Here is a 12,600-nt window from a genome sequence, read left to right as displayed (position 1 = left end):
ATAGACAACAGAAATAATAAGTTATATTATGGTAAAAACAAAGTAATTAAAATTCTGAAGGATCATATGAACTTCAAGATATTGACGATTACCTTAAAGAACATATTGAAGGATGCTCTTTTGCATTAACATGCAATAATAATACCTTAAAAACATCTATTTTATGCTCTGAAAATATTCATTTCAACAAAGAAGGCTCTATCGGTAATTTACTTGGCTTCGGTTCAGAATCCATTCAAGCTAATATATTAACCGAATCCCCTTATCCTGTTTCCATTCTGTCGACAACTATAGTACGCATTGAATGTGACATAGTGAGCGGTTCATTTGTTAACGGAAAACCTAGTCATATAATTCACGAGTTTGTACCAAATGTGGCACCTGGTTATCGGATTATAGAAACACCAAAAAACGTTATTTATTTCCCTGTAACCCAAAACAGCTTAAATACAATTACGATAAGAATTTTAGACGTTAAAAATAATCTAGTTAATTTACGAGGTGAAGAAATTCAGATATACTTACATCTAAGGAAAAAATGATAGACTTCAATAAAACTTCAATCTCTCTTAAAAAAACTATCAGTACTCATCCTGCAATCATAAAAAAGAAGACCTAAAGTGAAACTTACGAAACAAAATAAGCAATTCCTCCAAAGCTTACGGCTATTAAAATGAGTATATTAAACTTAACAGAACCTTTTGTCTTTGATAATTCTATCGAGAGCTTTGAATATCATTCATATAAGCCGTACGTAACAAGTTTTAATTTCAACGATGAAATACGTATACCTATAAACCAACAAGATCTTTATGTACTACCATCAGCAAGTTCTTTATACATAGAAGGTACTATAACCGCATTCAATAGAGAAACAAAAGCCGAGGTAAAAAGTGTTCTTTTTACAAACAACCCCATACTTCATCTATTTCAAGATATTCGATATGAATTAAATGGAATCGAAATTGACAAAATTAAAAACGCAGGAGTTACAACAACTATGAAATCTCTTGTATCTATGAATGAACTGGAAGCATCTATGTCTAAGTTATGGGGATTTGATGTCAAAGGCATAAAAAACACGCAAGGTTCATTTTCCGTGTCTGTACCCTTAAACAAGATTCTCGGGTTTGCTGAGGATTACAACAAAATCATAATTAATTGCAAGCATGAACTCATTATTTTAAGATCCAATACTAATTTGAATAGCGTTAAACTAAATGCGAATGAATATATAGACAATATTACTATATCTAAAATAGTATGGCGCATGCCTCATGTTAAAGTGTCTGATCGAGAAAGATTAAACTTACTCAAATGTTTGGAAAGTGATCGTGCCATTCAGATAGCATTTAGGACTTGGGATTTATATGAATATCCGCTCTTGCCTGAGACGTCAAAACATTCTTGGTCTATCAAAACTTCATCTCAAATTGAAAAGCCGCGTTATATTATAATTGGTTTGAAAACGGGACGAAAAAATGACGCTAATAAAGACATAACACATTTTGATCACTGTAATTTGAGAGATGTTAAAGTTTTTTGAATTCAGTCTACTTTCCGTACGAAAGTTTTGATGTTAGTTTTTCGGGTGGAAAGTTTGCTATATTATACGAGCAGTATGCGAAATTTCAGCAGTCTTATTATAACCGTCTACAAGCGCCGTTGTTAAGTCCTCAAGACTTTAAAGATATAGCTCCTTTATTTGTTATCAACTGTTCTCGTCAAAACGAAACCTTAAAAACCGGATCGGTAGATGTGAGAGTTGAATTGGATTGTGAATCTGATATACCAAAGAACACTGCAGCTTACTGTCTGATTTTAAATGATAGTATATTTGAATATAAGCCCTTAAGTAATATTACGAAAAAAGTATCGTAATGCAGCATATATTTGTAGACCTTCAAGGATTTAAAACAAAAGAAAATGAATTTATTGTCAAAGAATTTGCATACAGCACGCTAGAATACACTCAAGTTTTCTTAATAAAACCCCCTTTTCGTTTTTCTAAATTGGCGGAAAGTGAAAAGAGGCAGACAAGATGGATTGAAAAACATTTAGGTATTTTATGGCACGAAGGTTATGTTGATTATAGAGAATTTAGAAGACTTATTGATAACCATATAAAAGATAAGACAATCTACGTTAAAGGTTTGGAAAAAGTTCAATGGATTAAAGATTTATATCCAAAATGCACTATTTTAGATTTGGGTGAAAAAGATGTGCCTAATTTAAAAGAACTGTATAAAAAATATTGTACTAATGAATGTATTTTTAACTGTGTGTATCATAAAAAATCTTGTGCATTAAAAAATGTTTTATGTATAAAAAAATGGTATTTAGACAATCGACAAATCTAATTTTAATTTGTATTCAAAATGTGTTTCTTAAAATAAATGTTTGTTATTAATTATATTAGTTTTTTATACCATTCTATATAACTACTGATAACTACCTAATAAGTTTTTTATAGTAAATGTTATATTTTTAATTTTTAGCTTAGATTTTACATAATTTGCATAAGAAAAACTTATTAGTTAGTATGGATATAAATAAAACGACAACTTACTCATATAATATTTATTACTTATATAATATTTAAAATACAACTTTAATAACTAGTACTGTATCCACAAATTTTTTTTGAAATTTTATTTATTAAAGCCTCTGTGCTGTCAATAATTTCATCAAAATTATCGCCTGCAACATACTGCGCGCTCAGTAATACATTTTCGTTCTGTTCATCGTTTTGATCCCTTACATCCTCTGTTATGTTGATTATTTGAATTTTGATCAGTTTATTGCCTTTGATCTCATGATTATTTATCACAAAAGATGGTGGGTGTCCTTGAGTCCTTTTCACTACTTTATTATGAATGTTAACTTTATTACGTTTCTTGGCTTTAGGGTTTTCGATGTTCTTTTTAATTTTTTTATATAAGTCGCTATCGTCAAATTCTTGTGGTAGCTCAAACTCTTGTGCATATTGCGAAAATGGAATTGGGATGTCTTCGCTGTCTGCCATTTTTTGAAAACCTAAGACAAAACGAAAAATTATATAATATTGATAAATCAGATTACACAACGAACAAAAATGTATATAACCACAAATAAATTAATTTTAATGTTTATTTGATTTGTAAAATATAATATATAATTTTAATATATATATAATATATATATATATAATTTTAATAAGTAGTTAGTTAAAAAACAACTTACCAGGTCTATGTCTGCGAGTGGATAATAAAGACGCGTTGATGCTATTCGAATGTAACCAATTAAAAATTACTTTGCGCTTATAAAGGTTAGCTATTGTTTGTTCAGCAAAATATAAATGCGCAATCCTGTTATATGATAGCTTTAACTTTACACGTGTGTATGTCTTTACCTAAACAAGTCACAACTTGTTTTATGAACACGTTTATGAATAAACTATCTATAGAAATGTTTAAGGTAAATTAAAATGAAAACAAGAAAATAATAAGATAATATATTTATTTATCATAAGACATCACTGAATAATATTGTTAAAATAAAAACACAATAAGTATAATAAGTAGAAGAAAGATTTATTTTTAGGACATATAATTGAATTAGTTATTATCTTCAACTTATATTTATAGTTTTTAATAGATTTATAAAATTAATATCAAAATGTTGTTTCAATTATATGTGCTATTCAATTTACTAATGACCTCTGACTGCATATAGTACAATTTATTTTATACAAAACATGACAATTGATTACAAATTAAACATTAAGTATTGAGGTATGCCCCCAAGCTTTCGTCACTATTTGGTTGTCAGATATCATACGCTTATCATCATTAGCTGAAAGGGCGACTTTATTTACACTTTGGGTAAATATATTGTGCTTAATCGACTTAAATAATATGTTTCTTCTTTTTATTTCATCTCCTTGAAATAATGATTTCACGTAATGAGAAAACTCAAATTTGCATACTACAGGTTCTCTCACACCCTTAGCTTTTTTAATAATTTTATCAACTGTTTTGATAGAATACACTTTAGAACGAAGTCCAACATACTCTTTAATCATTTTTCCTTTCATTTCATCCTTAAAAAGTCCTGGCACTTTTTTATTTTGAACAGGTAATAAAAATTTATTATCAATATCGTAACAACTAGTATCGAAATATGTTAAAAAATGCATTCTTAAATCTTTAAAAAAGTCTTTTGTTTGTATATAATAAACAAAACTATCTGTATCCGTGTAACACATTTGTAGACGAGTATCATAAAAACGTTTAAATACTGAATAATGAAAATCATACATATGACTTTTAGATAACTCTAGTACAGCGAAACCAATGTAGATCGGTTTATCTAAAATTATTAGATCTGGTTTCAATTGAACTGCCACCAAATTTTCAGTAAAAACTGATACACTGTGAAAATTTGGCCTTGCAATTAATCTGTCAGCGGTGATTTTCTTTTTTGTTGTGTTATCATTGTCTGTCCACTGATTAACTAAGCGCACATCAACCCTTTTCTCAGTATTTTCTAAAGTTTTACCAAATATACTGTTATTCATCAATTTACAAAAATCTTGTTCAAAGACAGACGTTGCCTCTTGACGTAGCCTTGTATTCATATCAATATATTGTTTTAAGTAAGGGGACTGTTTGAACGTAATTACTCTATGTACTTTTTTTAATTTTAAACCATGTTTAAGACACGTTTTCAAATGTACATAATGAATCACATACAAATATTTGTCATATAGATTAGGTACCAGTTTATAATGCGTCCCACCTGGTGGAACACATTTTTCGGGACAAAATGGTAAATCATTATGTTTATCATGTAAATCATTGGGGTAAATAATATCAACTTCTAGAATGAAACCATAATCCGAGTCATCAGGGATTTGAGTGATATTTAAAGCACTTATTTCATTGGTTTCTAGAAACCTAAAGTCTGATAGGGGCATATACTGACACATGCTGTAACCATATAAATTATTACAGTCGATATAAATTAGGTATGAGTCTATCTGGGATGAGTCATAGTGAGGTAAGTATATGTTATTAGCCTTTGCATATCGTAGAGAGGTCATACAGACTCCCCCTCTTATTCCAGATTGGATCATCTTAAGCATGTTAAAGTCATCTATAAGCTCTAATTCAATACCAGTTTTCAGAAGCATGGCATCAAATGATAAGCTAGGTGTAGTTAAATAAAAAGCAGGATCCAAGTCATAGTGTTGTTTGCAAGTAGCGCGAAACTTTTCAAAAATATCGGTTAGCAGAAGAACATCCGTTTGCAAATATAGGTCTGTATATTCACCTAAATTTTGAATTTTAAACTGTTGCCATACTTTTTGCGCATGATTATAATCTTTTACAGAAATGTTCTCATCAGTGAGCGAATTATGAAAACAGTCAATACTTGGCAGGTATTTTTCTTCAAAACATTGCCATTTATTCATATACTCATAGGGAAACACACCTTTTCGTGTAAGTAATTCAAACTCCTCATCATTACAAAAATATTTATGTAAATGAACAAAGTCAGATTTCTGCATAGTTGTAGTTAGTTTTTCTAAACTTGTATCTAAAAATTTGAAAGAATCTACAAAACGAAGCTGAAAATACTCATTCTCGATAGGGATAAATTTAGTAAAAGAAATATAGTTTTCTTTGGTTTTAGGTATAACTTTGACGTTTCCAGGTGCCTCCCCCAATTTTTTGATAAATAGATGGCAATCATAACCAGACAGATTGTGAAAAAAAATAGGTACGAAACAAGGACGTTTATATTGTAAGTTACATATATTATGTGCCGCTCCCCGATATCTTCCTGTAATGTGACAGTGATCTCGAACCCGATCAGAAAATAGAAAATGGTTACAAATATGACAACGTTTAGCGTTCAAAAAGTTTTGGTCGTCATTCTCATTACATATTATTGGGGTATTTTTGTTCACAATTTTATAAATTTTAGCAACATCTTTGTAGATTGCCTCAATAAATTTATCGACGCAATCAGTACCGCGATAAGAGAAATAACGATTATGACTCGGATCTGCGTTACAAACAATATGATACCCAAAGGCAGCTGGTATATGATGATGCAAAGTTGTAGTGTTAGGGGTAAGACTATCACTAGTATCAGTATCAGAGTCACTAGTTTCAGTTGGTTGTAGTAACGATTCAAAATCTGCATATATAACGAATGGAACATTCTGTTTACGATCGAAATGTTTAAATTTAATTACTGTCCCCTTTTCTGGTAAAACGGTAACTATTCCAGTACACAAGTGATTTGCGAGTTCTTCCTGCGTGAGAAAAAATAACAGACAGGTTTCGCAAAAGTATATCTTACTATTATGCTTTGTTACTTGTCTGCGCACAAGACGACTCAAGTCTTTAATTAGAACATAATGTGGTGGGTGACTACCATCGTCTATTAAAAGTAGGTTTATATTTTTTCTACATTTCTGATTACTAGATACTTTAGACTTGTAAAGGGGCCCACAACAATTTTATTATTTTTCAAACCAAAAATCGTCAATGAAATCATAGGGTTATTTTTTTCGAATATTCTTATGTCATCAAATGTGACTGGAAAAGAAATTTGAGAAATATTCAAAACGTCTCGAAAATTAGGATAAGATGATACTCTTTCAGGGTGTTTTGTAGAAGGATGCAAAGCCGCTGTTACACACCATAAAAAACAGCATTGATCGTTGTTTTGTATATTTATACATGCTTTTTTGTTTTTTATGAACTTTGGCAGGTCAACATAGCTTGAACCTCGTAATGGTTGATACTTGTTAATGTTGATCTCTAAATGAGAGTTACTAACAAAAGCCCATCCACTATCACGGTCTTGAAATTCCTCAAATTTTTTCTTTAGACAGTTAACAACTTCGCAAAACAGTGACTCAAAATCATAACTTAAGTATAAAATTTTATTTTTAGTTCCAAATGATTTTATTGATTGACTATTATCTTTGAACATTAAAAACAATCCAAAGAGCTCGAAATTTACTTTTACGCACGTATGTTTCGTAAGTGAATTATCTAAAAGCCGTTTTATTTTGTTTCGAATAGAGTTCATAAACGCATCGACAGACGCCAGACTTTGGTCGTTGGTTGCTGATATACGATAAGTGGCAATGCGCATCCGAAATGCAGACTCTACTACTTCAACACCATCATTAAGTAATTTGTTAGAACATACAGTTGTTTTATGTGCAGTGCTTCGAAGATGACCTGTCCATTTATTTTTGTCTACAGATGAACTACACGGTACACAGAAAGGCATAATGAATTATGTTAATGCAAAAGATGTAGCTAAACTCACTAGGCTATTTTGAAACCGTAATTTGTCAAACACTAATTTAATACATCTATTTACTATTAGCATACGTTGTATTAATCAAAACAGTTGACTCGACTGACTTCTCATTAAGAATGCAATGAATTGTTAACACTATGCAAAGTATGGTAGTATAAGTCTATAAATATAAATCAAATAAAGTCGCAGTATTAAATTATCGCATTCGAAAATATTCTTTAAATTTAACAGAAAGTAACCTTTTATCTTACAAAAATTAATTTCTGTATTTATTCATTAAAACTTTTTCGCACATAAAATATTGAAAGTATCTATTTTTGTACACAAACTATTTATATAAGCGTACGATATATTCTTAATGCAAAAACCATATTCGAGATTTAGTTATAGACGTAGGTATCTACCTTTGCTGTTAACTATAACTTGATTTTGTCAACAACTTTGAATAAAAAATAACAAAATTTTGTTTAAATAGAATTCTCTTACTGTGGGAGATTTGAAAATATTCAACTAATTTTTTTTATAATTATTATAATAAACAGGTTCACATTCTCCAAAAATATTAAAGGCTTGACCTAAGAACGTTTGTATTTGATTCCACTCGGAGGAATTCTCTTGACATTGCAATTTAACCGACGCTAATGCTTTTTTATAACGTTCTTCAGGCTCAGATTTTTGGTAATCATTAATGTTATACACTTTTAAATCAATGAAAAAATTACCGTCTGTTATCGTAGTGCGTCGACTAGAACCTGTCGATACGCGGCTGGTAAACGATGATGTTGTCTTGACGGTTTTCGAACTGCCCTCGCTGGTGATCTTCTCTTCTTCTCTTATGATTTTGAAGATATCGGTTTCAGGCGATTTTTTGGAAGAACTGAAAAAATAAAACAGAATTACAATATTTCAAGCAAATACATTATGTTATAGTTGCACAATCACAATAAAGTAATTTAATTTTAAAAACAACTAAAAATAAGTAGTACCTAGAGCTAACATTCTTATTTTCACTGGTTGACGTTCGTGCTTTTTTGGTTGTTTTTTTCTTTTGCGCGCAAGGTGTTGGTGAGGATGAATGTAGTACCCGTCGATTTTCTGTTTCAACTTCGGACCTTAAATAAGAAAAACAATATTAAATATATGTCAATTAATAATAATTATGTTGACACAAAACTAAACCAAGTTCATAGTTATGACTGACAACGTTATAAATAGATGAGAATAAGATAACTGAGAAATAAATTAACGTGATAAACACACAGATATGCCTTACCAGGATTAAATCCTGTAACCTCAAGCTTAGAAAACAGAGTCACTAACGACTAGACTAGCAGGAACTGTTAAATATAACTCTAAGGATTATTTTAATTAATATAAAATAAATGAATTACCTTGCGGCTGAGGATGATTTCCTTTTCTTGATATTCTTTGTAGCAATCTTCTTCGGTTCAGGTGAGGGCGTGCGCGTGTATACTGAACATTCGGAGTCAGACCTTCAAAAAAGAATAAAAATATACCAACAATACTTAAATCAAAGTTTTAAAGAGATTCGATATATAGGGTTATAAATACTTACTAACATTTTAAATGAAGTTGAAAGTTGCAGATTCCTCACTTAACAAAAATAACGAGCAGCTTCACGTCGCAATACAGAATAGTAAAGAAATTGTTGCATAAAAACGCATTATTTTATAGTGAAATATTTGATGAGTTGATATTAAATCGAAACATAAATATATGACTAAAGAACCAAGTTCTGACATTCAACTTTAGATCTAAATATTATAAATTTAAATAAATATTATCGTTTTTATAAATTGAAGCACATAATTTATATTCAAAGTATATTACCACTTGTATTTCACAAAGCGCCGACAAAGTATCGAATTAACAAATAATACCGCAAGTCTTGCAACACGTGTAAATATGACCGCTACCACGAGTACTTACCGATTAAGTTCAAAATGTTTTTTATTTTTTATTTCAGTATATATATATATATATGACAAATACCATCAACACTATCGTTTTTCGTTAGTTCGGGTGCTACCTACGTAAGTATTAAACATTTTTGAAAGAAGAAAGAAAGTAAGAAAATAAAGACATTAATTGCAGCCAAATAAAATATACAATATGAGGCTTACATACTAAACAGTACAAAATCAGTTACATTGGGTTTGGTTTGTGGTTGCAAAAGGACACCACTCGACATATGCTCTGACACTGATGGTGGCACAGCGCTGGTCTTCCGTGGAGCCTTGGGTCGGGCGATAGTGCAATACAATAATTATTATACAATTAAAGGCACAGAGTAATTAAGAAAGTCAGTGACACACTATACAAGGACAAGACTACTTATAATATTTTTGAACATTTATGGAAAACAACTTAAAAACAAACCTTCTTCAATGCATATAATATGTATTAACATATTATATGCATTAATTATTTACACTAAATTATTATAAAATCATTAAAGAACAACAATGTTTCATACAATAAAACACAACTCACCTTTATAGAATGTTGGTTAAATAATATCATGGTATAGGACAATAAACACAGCGTCATCATTTTCAGTAAGTAACATGCAATTCTCATATCAGCGACATTGTTGATTGAAATAAAATACCTCGACACATTGTGATTAACACAACAGAAGCGTCATTTCGAATAATAGTTGTTGATATGCAGAAAAAAATTATTACTATTATATATATATATAAATGTAATTAACTTAAATTCAATACACTATTCTTTTCAATAGACTTATTTGTCAAAATAATTTGAATTTGCGATAGTGAAAAGCAAAAAGGTTCGCGTCTTTCCTGTAGATCATTTCAAAAATAAGGGTTTAAATCCTATCTTTTATTTAATCAGTCTGTATTACCATTACTTTTCATTCATTAAGCTTATCAGTATTATGTTCATAAACTTAGATGCGTATATGACTTAGGTAGAAACAGTAACCAATCTCTTATTTTATTCTTTAATCGGATTATTACATATCAACATATCGGACTCGACTACCTGTTATCGCATGTTCCGTCACTTGTTTATTTATATATTATATCCAAAGTATGACAAAGACAAAGCATAGCAGGTTCGACTATTTACGTTTCATAAACAATTTAGAGTATTAATACATACGTACTTTGTTAGTCTTACGATCATATGTATGTATGTAACTATAGACTTAAATAAAAATTATGCTTTATTTTCAGTGGATAACATTGTTTTTTGATTTAACCTTACTTTAAGTTTTGTTGGTTTTACATTATGAACTAAGTTTACATGAAGATAAAATTACATAAATGTATTTTGAACTTGAATACGATCGGACTATGGTTGAAATCGGTACTAGTAAAGGCAAATTACGTTAAATCTCGTAACACCAACGTCACATTTAACAACCAATCACATTGTCAGGTCTACATCGCGCTATTGAAGTTTTTTGTATTCGTTTGTATATATACAATTTACAATGAAAGGCATGTCGGAGTGACTGTGGCTATACCGACCGATAGTCTCAGGTACTCTTACCTCTTCGATGTTGCGAGGCATGGCCAACCTTGTGACATTGACTTGGTAACGCGGTGGCGTGTGCAACATACTTGGTTCTAATAACCCTACCTTGGGCAGGGTATGTATGCATGACACACTACAACGTGATGACGGTTAAACACATACGTGATGACGTATACAGCGATAAATTCCTGTCTCATGGTAGGTGCTGTATTACACGGGTGATCCATGTTGCTAGACGGTCGTAGTAACGTTGGAGATCCCATCCATACTCTAACATTACAGTCTCTGGCCAAGTCTGTGTTGTGAGAGTGTGAAAAACACCGTAATAAACCTAGCCCGGCAAACCTCTACCCGATGCAAATCTGGGCTATGATGGTGCGTTACGAGATCTGGTTCTCAAATAGAACAAGATCTGGTGGGTGCAATGCTAGCAGTACCCGTTGTGTTAAGCCTTTTGCATTTTTTTATCGTAACATAAAATCAACCCTCACTTAACATAATATTTTGGATTTAGCTGAATACAACGTTAACGGCTACGTATCGAGAAAATCCAAATGCATCTCGGTGTTCTACCCCAATGATACGACTACGTATAGGGAAACGGGTTCTACCCCACTGATACGAGCTATATATTGGGGGTTTCTGGACCACGACTGCGACAGCGAGCGAAGCGAAGCTGGAGCATTAGGAGTGGGGCAGAACTCCCAATATATAGCTACTGACACTATCATCCATTCTAGTGTATATTTTTTGTAGAAAGTCATATATAGCCATGTTTATTGATAATTTTTTTCTAAAGCCTTTCTGTTCATCACATAAGATAGAATTGACTTCAAAGTATTTGTATAGTCGGTCATGGATTACCTTTTCGAAAATTTTTGAGAATATTGTTAACAAAGCTATTGGTCTATAGGAATTCATGTCTAATTGGTCACCTTTTTTGAAGAGTGGTTTAATGATACTTACTTTTAACTTGTCTGGAAAAGATCCTTCTTCTATACATTTATTAAAAATAGAACTTAATAATGGCGAAATAATTTGAGCTGTTAACTTTACTATGCTGGTTGTGATATCATCATAGCCTGTACTAGGTGTATTTTTAAGACTAATAATTGTTTTAAAAATTTCATTTGCATCCGTTGGTTGCATGAACATGGAATTGTGTTTGCTATATGCTCGCGATAAAGTTGTTTTTGCGGATATATTAGGGTTATCTTTAACTTGATTTACAAAAAAATCGTTAAATTTTTCAGTAATTATTTTTGCATCAAATTCTTTTTGACCATCCGCTAGAATAGCTGTAACTGCCGTGTCCGCTCTTTGGTGTTATATGTTCTGAGGTAGAAACTAGGGTTGCAAATAGAAAAAAAAAAACATTTTTTTCCCAAAGCTATGACAAAAACATGAAAAAAAAATAAGCACCATGTTTTTTTCTCTATATATGTTTTTTTTTTCAGATGAACAAATAATACGACTATAACGGTTTTTCGTGATTTGTAACGTTTCAATAACAATAACGTACATTTTAATTCGATAAACATTCAGTATGCAAGCGTTTATTGGGGCATCCCCGACGCGGCGCGGCGCGAGGAGAGGCGGTGGTGTTGCCAACAGTAAATAGCGACAACTGCTAACTACAGATTGCGTAAATGTTTTAGTTTTATAAAACCAGAAATTAAATTTATTAAATGTAAATTCATTTAATAGTTAACATAAAGTCTAAAAAACCGTATAAAAGTATTA

The 12,600-nt window shown here is 31.0% G+C and overlaps 1 protein-coding gene and 1 long non-coding RNA gene across 3 annotated transcripts; both read right to left on the bottom strand.

Annotated features, from left to right (window-relative positions):
- Positions 1 to 2,571: 2,571 nt before the first annotated feature.
- On the bottom strand, positions 2,572 to 8,303 carry LOC125237090. 2 transcript variants are annotated; one of them, XR_007178286.1, is made up of 2 exons: positions 8,052 to 8,303; positions 2,572 to 3,036 (listed from the first exon to the last, which is right to left on the bottom strand). XR_007178286.1 is itself a non-coding variant. In XM_048144044.1 (2 exons), exon 1 carries the CDS (start codon positions 5,549 to 5,551, stop codon positions 3,755 to 3,757), a length of 1,797 nt encoding a protein of 598 aa, XP_048000001.1. In that variant the 5' UTR covers positions 5,552 to 6,493; the 3' UTR covers positions 2,572 to 3,036; positions 3,223 to 3,754. The 2 variants fall into 2 exon arrangements, 1 of the variants encoding a protein (XP_048000001.1); XM_048144044.1 differs by lacking the exon at positions 8,052 to 8,303 and adding an exon at positions 3,223 to 6,493.
- Positions 8,304 to 8,363: 60 nt separating this feature from the next.
- On the bottom strand, positions 8,364 to 11,557 carry LOC125237089. The gene is made up of 2 exons (XR_007178285.1): positions 8,721 to 11,557; positions 8,364 to 8,441 (listed from the first exon to the last, which is right to left on the bottom strand). It is a non-coding gene; the product is annotated as an uncharacterized LOC125237089 (long non-coding RNA).
- Between the last annotated feature and the right edge of the window lie 1,043 nt (positions 11,558 to 12,600).

The sequence above is a fragment of the Leguminivora glycinivorella genome, chromosome 20 (genome assembly GCF_023078275.1).
Source record: "Leguminivora glycinivorella isolate SPB_JAAS2020 chromosome 20, LegGlyc_1.1, whole genome shotgun sequence".
NCBI classification, from domain to species: domain Eukaryota; kingdom Metazoa; phylum Arthropoda; class Insecta; order Lepidoptera; family Tortricidae; genus Leguminivora; species Leguminivora glycinivorella.
The sequence above is the reverse complement of the archived record's forward strand: the minus strand, read 5'-3'. Positions and strand labels throughout refer to the sequence as shown.